Here is a 20091-nt window from a genome sequence, read left to right on the forward strand (position 1 = left end):
CTACTAGTGTTTAGATTAGATATTGGAAGACTGTAAAATAAAATACAAATTCAAAGCAACATCTAATAAAATTGAATCATTAACATAGTTACAAGCAATCAGTTTTTGTAGGAGTATATGACATTCCATGAAAAAACTTAAAGTTTGATAATTACAAGCAAAAGTACATTAACTTCACAAAAACATTCAAGCAACAACTATCAAGGTAAACTCCCTTGATTATAGTAAATGTAAAAGGTAGATTGTAAATGTCCAAAACCTAGAAGATGTTGTCAATCTTAAAGTTGGTGTTTTTTTTTACTATATTTCTAGTTCGATTTTTTACATCATATTCACACTTTATGTATTTTTAAGGTGACACAAACACAACCATCTAAAAGCCGGTGTGTTCTTTTACCACAGTCAAAGTTGTGTATTTTCTTTACAACATTACATAAACTACGTGGAACCAACGTTAAGGTGACGTAGACATCTTAGTCGCCACATATGATTAATTTTGCCGGAAATTTAATCGTGCTAAAAACCCGAATTGACCAAAAGTTGATGTGTTTTTTTACCACATTTATTGTTCATGATAAAAAAAACCTGAATTGATCAAAAGTTTGTGTATTTTTTCCTATTTACCCATATTAGTTCATGTAAATTTAAATATCTCTTACTCGAATAGCAATCGTCACGGGTCGGAGCAGGATGTGTCTTGCACGCGACTGCAACTGGAGTTGAGCTTTTGAAGGGGGTTGGGTTTCTGGTCCTCAGGATGGGCTCGAAGGTCATCGGCCATGTCTAAAAATAATACTCCATCCGTCCCTCATTAATTGTCCATTTTGTCATTTTCGTCCGTTCCTCATTAATTGTCCACTTTCACTTTTACCATAAATGGTAAGTATGACCCACATTCCACTAACTTATTCCACATTTTATTATAAAATCAATAAATAAAAGTGGGATCCATATTTCACTAACTTTTTAACCCACTTTTCTTTACATTTCTTAAAACTCATGCCGGAACCAAAATGGACAATTAATAAGGGACGGAGGGAGTAGGCCATTAAGGAATATCCACGGTTCAATTAAGAGTCATGCTTCGTGCATTCAGATCCACAGTGCATCCAATTTCAATACATTTTAATTTTGATTAATAAAATATAATTACAAATTGTAATGGATGTATTGTGGATTAGAAATTTAGAATGCACATTTTGGTGTTTTCCTTTGATAAATGTATGATCTGACTATAAATCTAACATAAGCGTGCTTAATTAACAAAGAAAGACCTCAAAATATTTATTAACTTCTGTCTCTCGTCACACACAATTCATAAAGCAAGCATGATCAAGTAAAATTATTTTGAAATAGAAATTAAGAATCACTAAGCAGTGCCTATATTTTGTTTCACACAATCTTTGATCCGTCAGAATAAAAATTAAATAAAAGATAATCTTATCAATATTTTAGTTTGAATGTAGTCATGATAATTTAAAAAAAATCTGAGTTTAAAAAAGTTATGTCCAATTGAAAGAGTAGACTGTTGGCAATGGGATACAAAAAATCACAGTTTCCTTGAATAGAGAAAGCACATGATTCCAAGAAAAAACGTTTGTCAATATCGATTGTAAATTCTCAAAATAAAAAATAAAAAAATTAATGATAATAAAGATATGCAATCTTATCTCCCTAATACAATCAACTGTTTCCAAGTGAAACCAATTGTTGACTTATGCACCGCGGCAACCAAATCCCCTGCATTATAGTGGATGGGATTTATATCTTAGCAAAGCTATTGACACCTAAAAGAAACACACAATAGTGACTTAAAACCCCCATGAAATGTATAAAAATAGTAGATGAACATTTAAGTTTAACTAGTCATTTACAATGCCATCTAAGTTTCTTAGCACTGAAAACACAGGAAATTAGAGTCATAGATAGTTTTACAGCTATGGTTTGTTGCAAACCATTCTGCTAAGGTTGGTGAGGACAGGCTTAACACACAACTATAGTTGCTAACACGGAGAGAAAGGGGTAACAACTATGTGTTTCAAAGGGAAAGCGACGTCACCCCCACCGCCATGCCTGACAAATTCTGTCGGTGTAAGAAACAGACCATGGCAAACACACACAATCTTGACTTCCTCTCCCCTCTTGTATCTGTACAGGAATCCCTCCGTCTTGCTATGATTTGGCTCATATCCTTTCGTTGAGACGAATGGCATGTCCACCATGCCACTCTTCATCAGTGCTTCGTCAATGCTAACAATCAAAGCAGCTGGTTGTCCTCCAGCGCAACTACCCTCAGTCGTATTAGCTTTTGCTCCTGCCCAAGATCAGAACATGGATCAAGATAGCGTCGCAATCTCCTCTTAAGATAGTTATCAAGCATTCTCAATATAGTACAAATATGCGCGAGTTAGGTCAGTTAGTGTAGGAAACTCGATACTTGAATGAGCAAGAAAACACGATTCTCATATCTCAAATCATATCCAAAACGTGAAGACTGAAGAGCATGTGAAATGACAAAGCAAACAGATTACCATGAAAAGGAAAACGACAATGGAAGAGATATCGAACAATTTGTCTAGGTCTGCTGATCATGCATCAAAAGATAACTTAATATTCGGAACCCAAAAGACAACTATTTCATAACATCATCACTCTATACACCAACTATGATTGTCCACATCACTGCTTGCATATTATCCAGCTCATGATTCATTTCAATCATGTAATTCATCAGAAGATAAGTTCATGTTCAAACTCTTAAAGACTACTATACTTTAATAGTACTATGACTTTGAAAACCCTGTGAGAGAAACAGGACTAATGCTGCACTAACTATAGTCAGCATGCAGATTATTCAGCTCATGATTCATTGCGACCATGTTTTTATTACGCAATGTATGCCCTTACCTGCTACCTAGCCAACTCACATCGCTCAAAGAAGGATACTTATATTCCAACAATATAATGAACTTACAAACTATCAACAACAATATTTGCATAGAAGAAAAATGGGCTACTACAACCTTCCGCATTTAATTTATTCAATGTATTTACTCCCCAATCTGATACAAAATCCTAAATATGATTGAACAAGATAATGAACTTGCAGATTATCAACAACCCTATTTGCATAATTATAGGGAAAATGTGTATCTAGACAGATGAACTATTTTGTAGGGTCAAAGTGGGCACTGAAAAGGGGACTTAAGTCCCTATCTAGCCCTTAAAAGTTTAAATTCACTCTTCTTGCTCCTTCAGGGAAGGTGGAGTTAACGACATAATTTTGAGTTTGTTAACATTTGGTATTTTGGTCCACAAATTTAGACTTGATCTACCCCTCCTCAAACCCTAAAATCTTCAACTTTCCTTAAGGGACACTCCATTCATATTCACAGATGGAACTATCTATACTATTTTGTCTGCACTCTGCACTGAAAATATCCCCAGGTCTGCGGCATTTTTACCTCATCTAGTTCTCTCTTCACAAAGTAAGTTAATTTAAAGCATGAACCCTTCAATTCAAGAATGTATGGTGATGTTAACTTTGCCTTTAAAAAGAAAGAAAAATTATACCATTATGTATTGTTACTTTACATGCCACCTAACATTTGCATATACTCCCTCCGTCCACAAAAAATACTCCCATTTGTGGACGGCAAAAATTGGTAAAGTAAGAGAGAAGGAGAAAAAGTAGGTAAAGTAAGAGAGATATGGAGAAAAAGTAAGTAAAGTATGGGAGAGAGGAAAAAAGTGGATAAAGTATCAGAGAGAAACTTTCCATTTTTAGAAATGAGACTATTTTTTAGACATCCCAAAATGGCAAAAAAGGGACAGTTTTTTGTGGACGGAGGGAGTATGATTTTCCTTTCAAATGATGGTAAAAAACTGGTGACGATCAGATGATGAGGCGTTAATTCATCAAATAGCTAAATAATTCTTGCAATCAATTGTACGAAACAAATTACATATAGGGATCATCATGAAGATCTTGATAGGTATAGATGATTCCATGAATGGACTTTTATCCTTTTGTCTATTTGTCTTTTAAAGATAACATGTTTGGAGTGTTTTTCTCAAGAATTTGAAGAAGATTTTAGATTTTGAGCGGGGGATAGAGATTCCAAAGATTTGGGGAAAAGTACCATTTTAACAAGTTCATAAATAGGGTGGTTTTCACAAAAAGGGGAAAAAATAAGCCAATTTAGAAGTTGCATGGGCAAGAAGGGACAAAAGGTAATTTCGGTGCAAACTCTGACGACACAAGATATTTTTGACATCAATATGCTCCCTTCTCTTAATTATAAGCACAAGTACAAAACCATCCTTCCCAATCAAACGCTATATCCCAAATATCGTTGCAACTTCATGGCATGTCCAATAATTTGATACGGGGTGTATTAGAAAGGAAGAGTATATCTAAATCTGTTATTCAGCTCTAGGAGTATTGATCACTCTCTTTTAAATATAAAATATTAAATCTCCTAAAAGGCGTTTATTATAGGATTGGCTATATACATGATTGATTATTTGATGAATTAGATAGATGATATCATACAAGATTTTATCAATCTTTTGTTACTGTGGTGGATTATTGGGAGATTAAAATTGTGACCTAAATAATCTAACATTTACTATGGTGGATTAAATGCACCAATTTATCCTTCTCTTTTTGGTTTCCAAAGTTTGAAATTAATGAATCTCTTTTTCCAAATTATTTTTCTAGTTTTTAACTTTTGTCATACTATTATATAGATTTGAGGACAAGTAGATGTTTTCAATAAAAGTTTTATTCCCATTACTAAACTTTCTCCAATCCCCACCCTTTGCAGTTGGATATAGAATATAGATAATGCAAGTTATCTTAAATTATACTCCCTCCGTCTGCAAATAGGAGTCTCGTTTTTCCATTTTAGTCTGTCCACGAATAGGAGTCCCTGTTCACTTTTACCATAAATGGTAATAGGATCTCACTTTCCACTAACTCGTTTCACTCACATTTCATCTTGGTGGGTGGAGATAGAAGAAATAAATGGTGGTGAATTTCCACAAGAGGGTGATTTTTCCTAGGGTGTTTCTAGTAGTTATTAAATTGTATTTTTATTTTATATTGTTATAATTAGATTTTTTTATCATTTTCAGAATCGCATAGAGTAGACAAGAGTTTACTGAATTATCGCAATCCTATAAACATCCTACGGTTTTCAATCCAAGTTAGTAAGAAAAAAAGCACTCCATTCAATTTGATTTCATTAACCTTTACTTCTCTAGTCCCTTTTGGAACAAAGAAGACAAAAAAAGTGGGAGAATATGAATCTAATTATACACAAAGAAACTGGAAAGTACATAAATATACCTCCAATTTGGATTTTCATTGCTAGCACCTTGAAAATGTTATTAGTTTTGCCAAACAACAATAATGAATGACATAAGTATTCTAATGGGAGGACACACCGCAGATACGACAAGCAAAACAGATAAATGCCGCACACTTTAAGATAGCAACCAATGCCGGCAGGAGAATTAACTAATTACTACCAAAGATAAGTGGTGCACTGTAAGACGACAAACAATGCAAGACGACAAACAACGCAAGACGACAAACAACGCAAGACGACAAAGAACGCAGACAAAGGAATTAACTAATTGCTACTAAAGATAAGTGGTGCACTGTAAGACGACAAACAATGCAAGACGACAAACAACGCAAGACGGCAAAGAATGCAGACAAAGGATTTAACTAATTGCTACCAAAGATAAGTGGTGCACCGCAAGACGACAAACAATGCAGACAAAGGAATTAACTAATTACTACCATAGAAAGAGCAGAACAACAAGCTCACATCAGGAACATGCATTTAACTCAAAGAACAGAAACTAAGAACCAAAAGATACCGATATTAATCAATCAAGATACAGGTTTCATGTCATCTATAATAAGACTTCAAAACCAATGCATGCACATGCTATATACAATCTATTTCAACCAGCGTATGACCCCGCTACTCTCATAAATCAAAAGAGCCAAGAAGACAGTTTAATGCATGAAATGAGAAGATGTGAGATTTACACTTACATATGAATGCTTTATTGCATAAGATGGACATGCAAGATCATATGCAGCAATGCACAAAACACTCATCTCTCTCTCATTGTGTGCGTGTGCGTGTGCATCAATTCATTTCCAAACTACAACACCTCTTTGCAGCAGCAAGGCATAATCAAAACATTCATTTCACACAAACACAATGATGTCCTTGAAACAAGATTTAAATGAAGAAAAAGGAGAGTTTATACCATTAACCAGATTTCCCTTGGATTCAACCGACGGCTTAGGCAATTCTGTTGAACCAGCCCCGTTGGGTTTCAAAGCTCCATTAGCAGCAGCATGCACTTGCAGTCCCGAACCGCCAGCAACACTCTTCAACTTGTCCATCCTCATCGTCCCGAACTCCGGCAGCATGGAGCAGGTCCTCACAAGCTCCGGTCCACCATTACCTGCAGAATCAGCATTCAACGTTACGTTGGTGACGGAGGAAGAGCGCCTCATCCTCTTGCTGGCGAGGTCGACCCCAAATCTCCCGTTGGTGGAAAGCCCCAAACTCAGCTCCAATTCCTCTCTTTCTCTACCTGCATTTCCAGTTGGCGCGCCGCTCCGCCTCACCACCTTGGGTACCAGATCTCTTGAACTTCCCTCCGCCCCTACCAAACGACGCGCGGTGTCTCTGTGCTCTTTGCCTCCCTCCATCGCTGTGAAATTGAAAAAAATGATAAAAATTAAAAATAAAAATGTGTGTGTGTTCACAATTGTTTTCCCGGGAAGTCGAATTTGAAGAAATTAATCAAAAAAACATCAGAAAAACATCAATGGCGTGAAGAAATGAGAAATTTGGGGGTTTTGAGAGAGAGGCGGCAAAGAGAAAAAGCAGTGTAGGCATGGTTTTAAATGTAAAGTAGCAGTAGTGAAATGAGGGTATCATTAATGGTAGGGGTATAATACAGCTATGCTTGTTTATCCCAACAATCAATTCATTTTCACCTTTAAATTCAACTTATTATTTTCATGGATTAATTCATTCATTCCAACGTGGATAAATGCATGAAGAGTTTAATTTCGAACAACTAATAAATTTATTCAATATATTCCTTCTGAACTGATAGCAATGTCAACATCGAAGTTGACATGTGTATGTAAGACAAGTTGTTGGACAAAAATTTATTGAATTAAATAACATAACATCGGCGGCTTCTATCATAAAAACCAAACATGCAATTTCGATTGTGTAAACCTACGTTGTTAAATTACTTTTGAACGATAATCCTTGTAAATTATTCACTAGTGCAAATGATTCAAATTATTCATAAGTGCAAATGATTCAATCTATTATCACACGAAATATTCGTATTACGGTTTTATTCAACAATTTTAATGAATACTAATGCATCTTCGTCATGCTATAAATATGTTGTTTTTTTTCATAGAAAGTGAAATTAAATGACTCACGTGGAATGATTCAAAAATGAATACAACTCGCTTATAATAGTGGGATGATTAAAAGAGGACTCACTTATAATTGGACGGCTGTAAAAAAAATAATTTCACATTAAAATAATTAAAAATCATTATTAATCATTTGTTATAATGTTTTAAACTTTAGTTTAATTGTAAATTTATTATGATTCTACCTAACTTTAATCTAGCGAAAAGGCAAATCATGTTCGAATATTTTACCTTTAATTTCACAACTAGTTATACGTATTTTGCATGCTAGAATCAAAGTGGGAGTCGAGTCGAGTTTCACATTTTGTAAAGAGTTACCGGTCGGTTATATTAGCTCACATCATTCACCAAGATATGCATGCTATGCTACCAAATACTAATAGTATAGAAATTAAAAATAATACTTATATCTAATGTAAAGATATAATACACGATTTTGTGAAAATTGGGTTTTATAAAATACACATACTTGTCCGATTTTATATTATTTTTTCGAAAATAATAAGCATATGTGTTGATTTGGTTGGAAAATAGAGTAATTTGAATACAAACGGAGTGTTTGAGAAGTAAAATAATAAAGCATGCAAAATAAGAGTGCTTTGAATAATACATATAAGTATATTCTCTACACTTATTCACGTATGGAAAGCAAAATGCATAGTGTTTCTATTTTGAGCAAACTCTAAAAATAGATGATAAAACAGAAAGGGATGAAGCATGAATGAGGAGAGAGTGACACGTGGTAAAAGATGGGCACGTGGTGGAGGCATGCAGCAGCTCTACGCATGTTCAACAATAACAATAATAATGGATATTTTGGGAAACATACGGCATCATTTTCTAGAAACAACCTCATTTACACCAATTCCTTGCATTTGCATATATTAATTACCTTAAAATTTATTAATAAGTGACTCTATATTTATATGTTTAACAAAATCACTCAACATAAAGTAATACTACAAAATCTTCACGTAAATCCAACCGTCAATTGTCGTATTCAGTTGCAGTACCATAATTTGTGGCATGTGTGTGTGTACTCAACTGAAAATTTGACGTAAGACATTGCCTAGTGTAGTTCTTGTTCAAATTTAGGTTGAGGATTGCGATTTCTGACTCCTCTACACAAATAAAAGCAATGTTTTAAAAAATTATACCAAATTCCATTAATCAATCTATAAAAAAAATTATACTCCACTCTTTATTTTATTTTAATGATTTTTACACTCTTATTTCAAATGAAGTTCTATTTCAGAGATAGTAATCTACCAAGGGATAAGTTTATAATTAAAACCATAAGCAAGAATGATGATGGCCGATGGAAGTATCCTTTTTGTGCATCAATATTTGGTCGGATTAGACCTGCTCAAAGTTGTGTGTGTTTGAGTTTATAAAGAATTTATTTTATTTTATGCTTTTTTTCGGTTGAACAAGTTTGCAGTTTATATGGTAGAATACTGTTGCTGAAATAGAATTCCACCTTAAACATGAATGTAAAAATCGACCAAACAAAGAGTAGAGTATAAATTTTTATGATATTTTTTATGAATGGAATTGATATTTATAGAAGGTCCGGTAGTATTTGGCATTCTTCTCGAAATGACTTTTTGCATGTCAATGTCATGAATTATAAATTAAATTAATAATAAATGCCTCATAATTTTCTTAACCTTTCACATCGTAGATAAAAAAAAACTGCAAAATTTAAAAATTAATTTATCAAAAATAACTAAGAGGACATTCATGTAGTTTTTTTTCAAAACTCTCCTTTCACAGCATATTGAGTTCATAGCTCACAAATTAGTTGTCTTTTCGTAGAATCACATTCATTTTCTAACTGCAGTATTATCTATTGTACTTCTTATTAAGAATAACAATAAAAAGTTAACATGAGATAAGAAGAGTATACTAGACTTTAGAATCAAGTTATGTTACCATGATCAATGATGGAGTACGGACTAAACAAGCCCAACAGCAGTGACGGCCCATCAGCCCAAAGCCCAAGGAAGAGTATCAGATCGGCATTACCAAAGAGTTCGGCCCCAGCCTACAGCTCGGTAAAAGCCAACCAATCAGTTCGGCATTACCAAAGAGTTCGGCCCCAGCCTACAGCTCGGTAAAAGCCGACCAATCAAGCTCTACTCTCAGACCGGCAAAAGCTGCTCGGCAATAGTTCAGCAGTTCGGTCTCAGTATTTGACCGAACTGGGAGATAGTCAACTCATGTCAGAACCTCCACGATCTCCACTACACCCACGATCTATTTAGTGGTGTCAAGCAGTCATTAACTCATGCAGGATAGTGGGCCCATGCAGGATCGCATGACCTCCACGACATCCACAACCATCATTAGTGGTGATGCAAGCCACGATCTTAGTTCAATGTATAAATAGAACTTAGATCAGATAGATTAAGGGAGACTCTCTCGCTCTCTAGAGATAAAATATCAAATAGCAAGTTTGTATTTGTAAGCTGTAGAAAACAGATCAAGCAATACAACTCTGCCCTCTTTTCTTCCCGTGGACGTAGATTTACTTCAGTAAATCGAACCACGTAAATTCTTTGTGTCGTGATCTGCATCTTCCTGCATTCATCAACATCAAAAATTCGCCGATTCATCACTGGCGCCGTCTGTGGGAAACAGAGAACCAAATTTGTGATAAAGCGAGTTTTTGATCCTCTTCTACCAAAAAAATGCATACCAGATCACATAACACCCGTGCCTCAGTCCGTGATAACCATGAGGAAGCTAATCCAGCAGCCCATAGGCCTGGAAAGCAGCCTCGTGAAAAATCTACTTCCAGTTCTCACGGAGAAGGAACAAGCCGCTCAAAAGGTCCACACACCGAGTCTTCCCAGCAGCCTGATTTGAATGAGGCTGTCAAGCTGTTCTTGGCTGAGAAGCAGGATGAGTTCTTAGCCTTCCTGCAAAAGAGCCAAGAGCCGAAGACGAAAAGGGTGGATTCTCCTTCCTCCTCCAGACATGAAAGTCACTACCGCAGTAGTGCCGTGTCTTCCAGGAAAAAGAATCCTCAACCCCGACATGTTCCTGTTCCTCCTCGGTACCGGAACCACAGGAGAACTCCATCTCCTCCGTACCGAAGAGATGTCAGTTCGTCTGAAACGAACTGCAATAAGCCAACGATTGTGAAGTCCAAGCTTCTAAAGAGGATACAAGACCACAATTCAGCTTAAACAAGCAGTTCGTCTGAAACGAGCTGCAATAAGCCAACGATTGTGAAGTCAAAGCTTCTAAAGAGGATACAAGACCACAATTCAGCTTAAACAAGCAGTTCGTCTGAAACGAGCTGCAATAAGCCAACGATTGTGAAGTCCAAGCTTCTAAAGAGGATACAAGACCACAATTCAGCTTAAGAATCAAGCACTTCGTCTGAAACGAACTGCAACAAAAGTCCGATTCACGCGATAAAACTTGCCTGAATTAGGACAAGGGAAAGTCCGATCCATGCGATAAAACTCGCCAAATTAGGACACAAGACGAGTCCGGTCAAAGATGTTTATTTCATCAGACCAAAGACGAGTCCGGTCAAAGATGTTTATTTCATCAGACCAAAGACGAGTCCGGTCAAAGATGTTTATTTCATCAGACCAAAGACGAGTCCGGTCAAAGATGTTTATTTCATCAGACCAAAGACGAGTCCGGTCAAAGATGTTTATTTCATCAGACCAAAGACGAGTCCGGTCAAAGATGTTTATTTCATCAGACCAAAGACGAGTCCGGTCAAAGATGTTTATTTCATCAGACCAAAGACGAGTCTGGTCAAAGATGTTTATTTCATCAGACCAAAGACGAGTCCGGTCAAAGATGTTTATTTCATCCGACCAAAGACGAGTCCGGTCAAAGATGTTTATTTCATCAGACCAAAGACGAGTCCGGTCAAAGATGTTTATTTCATCAGACCAAAGACGAGTCCGGTCAAAGATGTTTATTTCATCAGACCAAAGACGAGTCCGGTCAAAGATGTTTATTTCATCAGACCAAAGACGAGTCCGGTCAAAGATGTTTATTTCATCAGACCAAAGACGAGTCCGGTCAAAGATGTTTATTTCATCCGACCAAAGACGAGTCCGGTCAAAGATGTTTATTTCATCAGACCAAAGACGAGTCCGGTCAAAGATGTTTATTTCATCCGACCAAAGACGAGTCCGGTCAAAGATGTTTATTTCATCAGACCAAAGACGAGTCCGGTCAAAGATGTTTATTTCATCAGACCAAAGACGAGTCCGGTCAAAGATGTTTATTTCATCAGACCAAAGACAAACATCAACTTACCCCGTACCTTTATCCAGAATGCCGAAGTGACTCGCTTCGCCGAAGTAATTCACTTCGCTTTTCGGGGGGGGGTAGTGATGGAGTACGGACTAAACAAGCCCAACAGCAGTGACGGCCCATCAGCCCAAAGCCCAAGGAAGAGTATCAGATCGGCATTACCAAAGAGTTCGGCCCCAGCCTACAGCTCGGTAAAAGCCAACCAATCAGTTCGGCATTACCAAAGAGTTCGGCCCCAGCCTACAGCTCGGTAAAAGCCGACCAATCAAGCTCTACTCTCAGACCGGCAAAAGCTGCTCGGCAATAGTTCAGCAGTTCGGTCTCAGTATTTGACCGAACTGGGAGATAGTCAACTCATGTCAGAACCTCCCCGATCTCCACTACACCCACGATCTATTTAGTGGTGTCAAGCAGTCATTAACTCATGCAGGATAGTGGGCCCATGCAGGATCGCATGACCTCCACGACATCCACAACCATCATTAGTGGTGATGCAAGCCACGATCTTAGTTCAATGTATAAATAGAACTTAGATCAGATAGATTAGGGGGACTCTCTCTCTCGCTCTCTAGAGATAAAATATCAAATAGCAAGTTTGTATTGTAAGCTGTAGAAAACAGATCAAGCAATACAACTCTGCCCTCTTTTATTCCCGTGGACGTAGATTTACTTCAGTAAATCGAACCACGTAAATTCTCTGTGTCGTGATCTGCATCTTCCTGCATTCACAAACATCAGAAATTCGCGGATTCATCAATTAACAATTGTTGTACTCCATATTTATGCTCTGATTAGTCTCGTCTCAAAATTGTTTGATTTTGACTGGTAAGTTAAATATATTATGAGGCCAATTTTTTGTAGGTAATAAAAAGTAGTAGGAAACAGAAGATGTAAAGTTCTGCAACTTATATGAGGAAGATGAACAATGTAGGAAGAAAATAAAGTTGCACCGTGCATTTTTAACAAAATACGAGTCTTGATATCCGTGATAGAATTGTAATAAATGACAACCTACCACCAATGATGATCCTTAGATTTAGGAGCAGATTTAATTTTAGCATGTTATGTGGCAAGCTTGCTTGCCTATGTATCCCATATTGCTACCTATGTATCTCAGATTGTTTGCCTACATTGTCATTTTAACTATGGTATCACCATAGTGCTCTGAGAGCATCCGCAATGGGGTGGACGATAGGCCGCCCGATGCCTCGGGCGCGCCATTGTCCGCCCACTGTGGGTGCGCGGACGATGCCCGATGCATCGTCCGCGCCCTATAGATCGTCCGCGGATGATAGAGCATCATCCGCGCCATCGTCCGCCCACTGTGGGCAACGCGAACGATGGCGCGGATGATGCAAAGCGTTTTTAATTCCGCACAACGCCCTCATGCAATGTCAGGACCCGGCCAAAGCTAAATACCTCTAGGGGATGATCGATGAGTTGCGCCGCAAGTTGAGACTTTTGTAGAGTATTCAACTTTTTTTTTTCATTTCTAACTCGTGTAAAACTTTTTTTGAATCAATGTAGGATTTGCCGTTTTTAATTAATCGTGGTATTTTTTAATTATTTTGCATTGACATATTTGAAAACATTTAAATTAATTAACAAAATAATAGTGAAACCTATAAGGCAGCCTTTAGGGCGGCTTATAGGGCGCACCACTGTAGGTGGAAGGGTGGGAGGATAAAATGCTGACATGGCGATGCATAGGGCGGGCTTTAGGGCGTCCATCTGATTTTGTATTGCAGATTGTTTGGAACCATATGCCGAGTTGCTTGTCTATATATTACAGATTGCTTATCTAAGTTGTCATTTTAACTATGATGTCACTATAGTGCACCCATTGTGTGCAATTTTAGTTTTGAAAGTTATTTAAATATGAGTTTTATCCATATAGTAAATTGCTATCGTATACATTTGTGAATTTAAAAATTGGTATAAAGATATCATCATTTCATAAATATGAATTCATCGTGAAATCAGAATTAAGAATTCGTTTCTACACAAAAATCAGTTGGAAAGAATTGACTGACTAATTGCTATACTAGAAGTCAACCAAATCAAGGAAGAAAATTGACTATGATTAACACAAGTGAGTCAAACGACTACCAACATATGATTCAGGTAACAGAATCTGTCAAAATTGCCACCACATTCAATCTACGTTGAAGTTGCATTCTAACTTGGATTGAAACGAGGGCTGCCCCGTCCTCTTCCCTGTTGGTGATAGCCTTCTCCACCCCGCCCACTGCTGAAATTTCCTCGACCCCAGACGCTATCACTCCTCAAATAGGTCCGACCACCACTGAAGTTTCCACGACCCCTCAAGTTTTCATTATGAAACCCTCCCCTTGGAGAGATAACACGACCCCTCCCGCTGCCAACTGCATAGAAAATGTCAGGATCAGTTTATTAAGTATCGCATGCATAGAACTGTAGAAATGAAAAGTTGATGGCTCTGGGCTCACCTCGAGATGTGGTTCTCTTTATCTCCACAGTAGCTTGATGGCCCCTGATAGTTATAGGAGAAGCCTGAAATGTAAACAATCGACATTAAACATAGACTATGAAGATCATCTAATGTTCATATCATGAATTCCCAGAAGTTATTATGACAATATGATACGTCATGTATTGGAGAGCTAAACAAAAGTTGAGCATCAAAACCAACATTTCTTTGACAAAATTTCCAATCCATATACAAATGTGCATTCAGAGCATTCAGAGGTAACAACAAGAGAATGCACATACTTCAGCCTCACTCATTCTTCAGAGGATCACCAATTGAAACAGTGAGCAGCTTGGACAAAATATGTAGGGGTATAATGATTTTAGGTAAAAGAGAATAAAAGTAAGCAACATTTTGCATCAACATAAAGCATAGTGACTATTGAACCTGATGCATGCCCATCCAATGTACTCATTTATCGGAGGAAAAACAAATCACTGTTTTCAACTCATAGGTGCGGCACTATGTGCAACTCCTGATTACAGCACTGGCAGCAGAATGGGAATTATGATTATTCTAATATATAGTTATAACATTGACAATGCTTGAAATCACTAATCAATATTTAAGCTTTTGAAATGAGATGCAATAAGATTGAGAAGTTTCAATAGTCCTGGTATCTGTTCCGCTGCTAAACGCAGAACAGCCAATGATGAAAAGGAACAATTCGGAAGCTATAAATCATGGTAATAAAATCAACTGAACAAGCATTGCCGGGAAAATGATTAATATGCTTTGCTAGGTCTGAATTGCATGATTCTCATGGAATAAGATGGCTCAAATCTCAATCTCTAGGCCGTGAGATTTAGGAAGGCAATTGCAAGGAAAATGTAGCAGAAAGAATTAAACGGTGCCATTGTGGTCCAGGACCAAAATTACATTCTGAAGGTTTGGGGGGACATGAATAACTGGAAGAAAAGGAAAGAAAAAAACTTAAAACAGTTTCCATATTAGCAAGGCATAAAACAGAACTGTCTGCAATCTCCTATCATAGAGAAGGTAATCTTTGCACCAAATAGAATGTGTATTTCAAATATAAGATCTTCAATATCCAACAAAGCTAACTTGCTTGAAATTTAAGGACTTAAAATTTGAACTTAAGAACATCAAGGAGGCTGGTTTTTGGAAGACCAATAGCTTTGTCAAGAACAAAGGACAAACTTTGGTAGCCTGTTAACAATAAAAAGAATGTGTAGAGCGCATACCTTGATTGCACTTTGGATGGAACTGAACTCTTGAAACTCAACAAAGCCAAAACAGAATCCTTGTAGCTGCAAAGATAGGAATTATAACATTATACACAAACTGTCCAGCAGATGCAAAATGGACTTCCAAGGGTAAGAAACACCACATATGCAAGATACTCCATGTAATAACAGACTTTTTTAACATCAGTGTTAGCTTAAAAGGAAAGAACAATGCAGTAGAAACCTACAGTATGATTAACCACTAACCTCGTTTCTGCGGACATGGACCCCATTCTGCTTAATAGGTCCAAATTTTGCAAATTCAGCCTCAAGCTGAGCAACAGTTACATTTAGAGGCAAATTCCGGATATATATAGAATGACCTTCAACTGTAAGAAACAAGCGCACACAAATTTAATATGATTTGTCAAATAAGGGCACAAGTATAAGAATTGGCATATGTTCAATTGTTAGCTTCAATCATAGAGGTCTTTGCTTCCTTCAAGTTTTCCTATTGAATGTTGTAAAATACCACCAAAAAAGATAAAATACCTTCATCATGGGAATAATCGATTTCTGGGGCATTAACAGTTGCACATTTCTCTGATGCTTCAGAAACTGAAGCCTCAGCAACAGGAATAATTGATTGCTTCTCAGTTTTTGTAGAAGCTACTCTTGCTGTAGGAGGAACATAAACTTTGGTAGGTCCCTTCTTTGTTTGTGCACCAACTATTGAAGCATATGACATTTTTGGGAAATCCTCTAGGGATGCAGAATTAATTCGTTCTTCTGCCACCACAATTTCTCTAGGGTGACTAGCTGCTCTCTTATCAATCACTTGGTCATTCTCTTTCTCCTTAGCAATCTTAATTCCCGCTGCATAAGTTATATTTTCTTCTTTGGGGGGATCAATCACCTGTGCAGGTTCTGAAAACAAATTGACAAAGATAAGAAAGCCATCCTGGAAAGTCATCTTGCTCAGAGATTTTACAACGAGAAGTGCTGACCTGGATCTTGTGTCAAAGCACTTGATGGGGTGTCATCAGCTACAGTAGCCATCCCTGATAGACCATCTGATGTAGTCTCCTCCACATACCTTAAAACATCGTTTAAAACATAGTATCCCGTGTCTTGAGGAGCAAGGAAAAATGTTTGCACAAACTTCCTTCTCATGTTGTTCTTTCCAATCAAGCAGCCAGTCACAAGGACCATGATACCCTCCTTAAAAGAATTCTGAGAATCAGCAGATTTAATCTCTGCCTTGTAGTTCGTGTAGTCCAAGTTACATATCTCGTCATTTATGCACTGGTAAAGAACAAGACTACAGCATTAACTTTATTAAACCTCTCATAATGATCAGAAGCTAAACTTGTGAATAATGGTGAGGTTATCTTGGTTGATCAAAAGAAGGGGCATGAGTCATAGCAATTAAGGTATGTGCAAAATAAAGTACAGAAAGCTTAGGCTTAAGGGAGACACAAGGAAACTGAACAAGTATCTCGCATTAGCTGCAGTGCAGTGCAGAAAAGTCGAGAGGTAAAATCTCTAAAAGCACTTATAGATACATTACTTGCATAGAAAAATGAATAAGGATGTAATCATGTAATCTCAGGTATGTGGATATCATAAAGGCTGGTAAAACATAGAAGAATAGAATGACAGTCAAGTTTTCGTATAAGTTAGTTATAGAAGTGAATTATTACTTACTGTAACAGATGAGAATGTTTATGGTCATCCTTAAGAAAATTACCACTTTACAAATAAAAATCAGTGTAAATTTCAGTTTCTTCTTTGATGACATTCATCAATGTGTAGGACATTATATAATGAAGTAATAAACTAAGCTGAACTTTGCATAGATAATGGAGTACAAGTAACTTTTAAAAATGTGATATTCCAAGAAAAGTTCATAAAGATATCAAACTTTATATGATCAGAGTTTTCTCATATGAACAGGCTTAAATTTAATTATTATAAAGCTCTGCCAAAATATGTTTATTGTGAAATTAACTATAACTAAAAGAAATGATGCAGTGCCTTATCTTAATGTGGCAAGTTCATGCTATTGCTATATGGTAAAATTTCAAATCATGACATACAGACATAACAAAAATTTCAAGCATACTTAATTTTTACACAGCAGGCCATCTGGCTGTAGAGTAAACTTTCATAAAGTAAACTGCACATACTCACAAGTAATGAAAATGAAAGAAAGCAGGACTCACGTTCATGGTTGTCACAGTTCTCATGAGACCATTAAGATCCTGCCGACTCGAAATACTTGTATCTCGGTAAAATCGGTAAACCTGCTCAGGAGAATGATGGAGAATAGTGTAATACTGCTCAATAAAAGCATTTGCAATCACTTCAACACTCCGACCTTGTCGCGGATTCTCACTTTGTGTGGACATTCCTAAGGAGGGTTCCAAAAATGAATAGTAAGGGAAAAATCACCTTGGAAATATACCATTTAAGGTTATCAAGAGATACTAGTACATGAGAGTACTCCAAGTTTAAATCTCATGAGGTGTTTACTGAATCAGAAGCAAATGGGACAGATATTGGCAATAACTAAAACCCAACTAAACTCCTAACCAAACAATAACATATTTACGAACAAACAATCATCATTAAGTACAGGCGGAATACCACATTTTAGACTCTAGTGCAACAAAACAAAAAAATCAATATCAAGATTCAAAACAGAAAACAAGGAATAGTGAAAACAAAATCTACAGAAACTGAAAGGAATACAAACGAAAATCACATTTACTTAAAAACCATCATAGCTATATTTCTTGGGCATACCATAACCCCTAATTGCACCTCCATAAATTTGGCGCTATATTTCTCAGATTCCACATAAATCTCACAGTAGAAGGTAAATACGGACAATTTTACTGATTCAACCAACAGATCTAGCCGCGAAGAATAATCAAAAAAGCAAAACCCACGACCCAAGGGAGGGCTTATTAAGCAAATCTAACAATTAAACAAGTAGTACAAATTCTTGATCAATCGAAAAAGTGCGAGCAAAATGTTGATATTTTCCACTTATCATGTTGCAAAAGAAGATCAAGAAGAAGGAGATCGCATGATCCGATTCGGCGGATAAATCGGTGTTTACCTGAGTGATGGAACTTGATTTGGGAGTGGAGGGGAAACAGACAGGAATGAGGAGAAAATGAGTAAGGAGGGAAGGAGATTACAGCAGAATGGAGAGGGAAGTGACAATTGGCGACGAAAACACTAGAGATCCAGTGTAGCACAGTATGTATGGGAGATTCAATTCTTTAAATAATTAAAAAAAAGGAAAAGACATGAATTGGTTATTTTATTTTTGGGAATTAGAAATATTAATTTTGACCGAAATTTGGTTTTCATTTTTTATGAACTTTAAATATGGTTGGAGATATTGACGCATAATTTATTAGCTATAAAATTAACTTGCAATGAGGGTGATCAATTGCTAACTTTCTTAAGTTGCTAACTTTATTAACTTATCCACGCATTGTATTAAAAATATCAACAAGATGACATTAAAATGTCAATACATAATTTTGTTGACATTACAATAAATTGTGTTGATATTATGTTTCGTATTAACATTTTTAATACATTGTGTTGATGAGTTAACAGAGTTAGCAATTTAAGAAAATTAGTAATTGATTACACCCCCTAACTGCAATTATACACTGTAGAGATAGTCAGTACATGCATCGAATCCACGTGGAATAAGAAGCAAATAGTCTATCACAATCAGATGTTACTACTCTTAGACTTCCCCCGTCCTATCATAAGTGAATCACTTTTCTTTTTTTAGAATGTTCCACCATATGTGAACCATTTTCCTTTTAAATCATCCCTCATAGACTCTTACTTTCTTTTCACTACTGTGCTTTTTCATCTCTCATGGCACCTTCTCAATTTTAACTATTTAAATATCAATTCTTTAAATCCAATGTCTAAAAGAAGTGGGTCGCATATGGCGGGACGAAAGAAGTATTATTTGAATTTATTTTACTGAAATCTAGACAGAAACGCGTAAACACCAAAGTAAAGTAATTACATAGGAGATAAAAATCTGAGAAATAAGTGAATTTCAATAATATGATTTCACTACTTTAGTCCACTAATTAAAAGTATAAATATTTAATCTAAATTACGTGGTTAGTAGATATTTAATCTAAATTACATGGTTATGAGGGCGAATTACACAATTATTTTCAATTTTAATAGAAAGTAGATATCAAGTAAGAGTTTGTCACGTAACTCCATATAGACATGCCCACGGTTCGTAAACCGGCGGTTCCGAACCCGAACCGCCAGTTCCGGTTTCGAGAAATGTGGAACCGGAACCGAACCGTGAGGCTATTTCACAGTTCCGGTTTCGAACTGCCGTTTTCAGGCGGTTTTTTTATGGTTTTTCACGGTTCCGAACTGTCGTTTTCCGGCGGTTTTCGCGGTTCCGGCTAGATTTCACGGTTTTTTACGATTTCAATTTGGAACCGGAACCGGCCCGGGGTTCTAATTCAAGAAAAAAGTCACGGTTCCGCGGTTAACCGCCAGAACCGAAAATCTTGGGCATCTCTAACTCCATACATCTC

At 36.7% G+C, this 20091-nt stretch overlaps 2 protein-coding genes across 4 annotated transcripts; both read right to left on the reverse strand.

Moving 5' to 3' along the window:
• Positions 1 to 1807: 1807 nt before the first annotated feature.
• On the reverse strand, positions 1808 to 6959 carry LOC121811642 (ninja-family protein AFP3-like). Of its 2 annotated transcripts, XM_042212527.1 has the most exons (3): positions 6628 to 6959; positions 6295 to 6495; positions 1808 to 2314 (listed from the first exon to the last, which is right to left on the reverse strand). In XM_042212527.1, exons 1-3 carry the CDS (start codon positions 6743 to 6745, stop codon positions 2004 to 2006), a joined length of 630 nt encoding a protein of 209 aa, XP_042068461.1. In that variant the 5' UTR covers positions 6746 to 6959; the 3' UTR covers positions 1808 to 2003. The 2 variants fall into 2 exon arrangements, with proteins under 2 accessions (XP_042068461.1, XP_042068460.1); XM_042212526.1 differs by having other exon boundaries at positions 6295 to 6959.
• Positions 6960 to 13720: 6761 nt separating this feature from the next.
• LOC121741109 (nuclear transport factor 2-like) lies at positions 13721 to 18739 on the reverse strand. 2 transcript variants are annotated; one of them, XM_042133801.1, is made up of 8 exons: positions 18612 to 18739; positions 17710 to 17897; positions 16492 to 16789; positions 16037 to 16411; positions 15752 to 15873; positions 15503 to 15568; positions 14257 to 14320; positions 13721 to 14172 (listed from the first exon to the last, which is right to left on the reverse strand). In XM_042133801.1, exons 2-8 carry the CDS (start codon positions 17893 to 17895, stop codon positions 13967 to 13969), a joined length of 1317 nt encoding a protein of 438 aa, XP_041989735.1. In that variant the 5' UTR covers positions 17896 to 17897; positions 18612 to 18739; the 3' UTR covers positions 13721 to 13966. The 2 variants fall into 2 exon arrangements, with proteins under 2 accessions (XP_041989735.1, XP_041989736.1); XM_042133802.1 differs by lacking the exons at positions 13721 to 14172; positions 14257 to 14320 and adding an exon at positions 14327 to 14784.
• Between the last annotated feature and the right edge of the window lie 1352 nt (positions 18740 to 20091).

The sequence above is a fragment of the Salvia splendens genome, chromosome 7 (genome assembly GCF_004379255.2).
Source record: "Salvia splendens isolate huo1 chromosome 7, SspV2, whole genome shotgun sequence".
In the NCBI taxonomy this organism is placed as follows: Eukaryota; Viridiplantae; Streptophyta; class Magnoliopsida; order Lamiales; family Lamiaceae; genus Salvia; species Salvia splendens.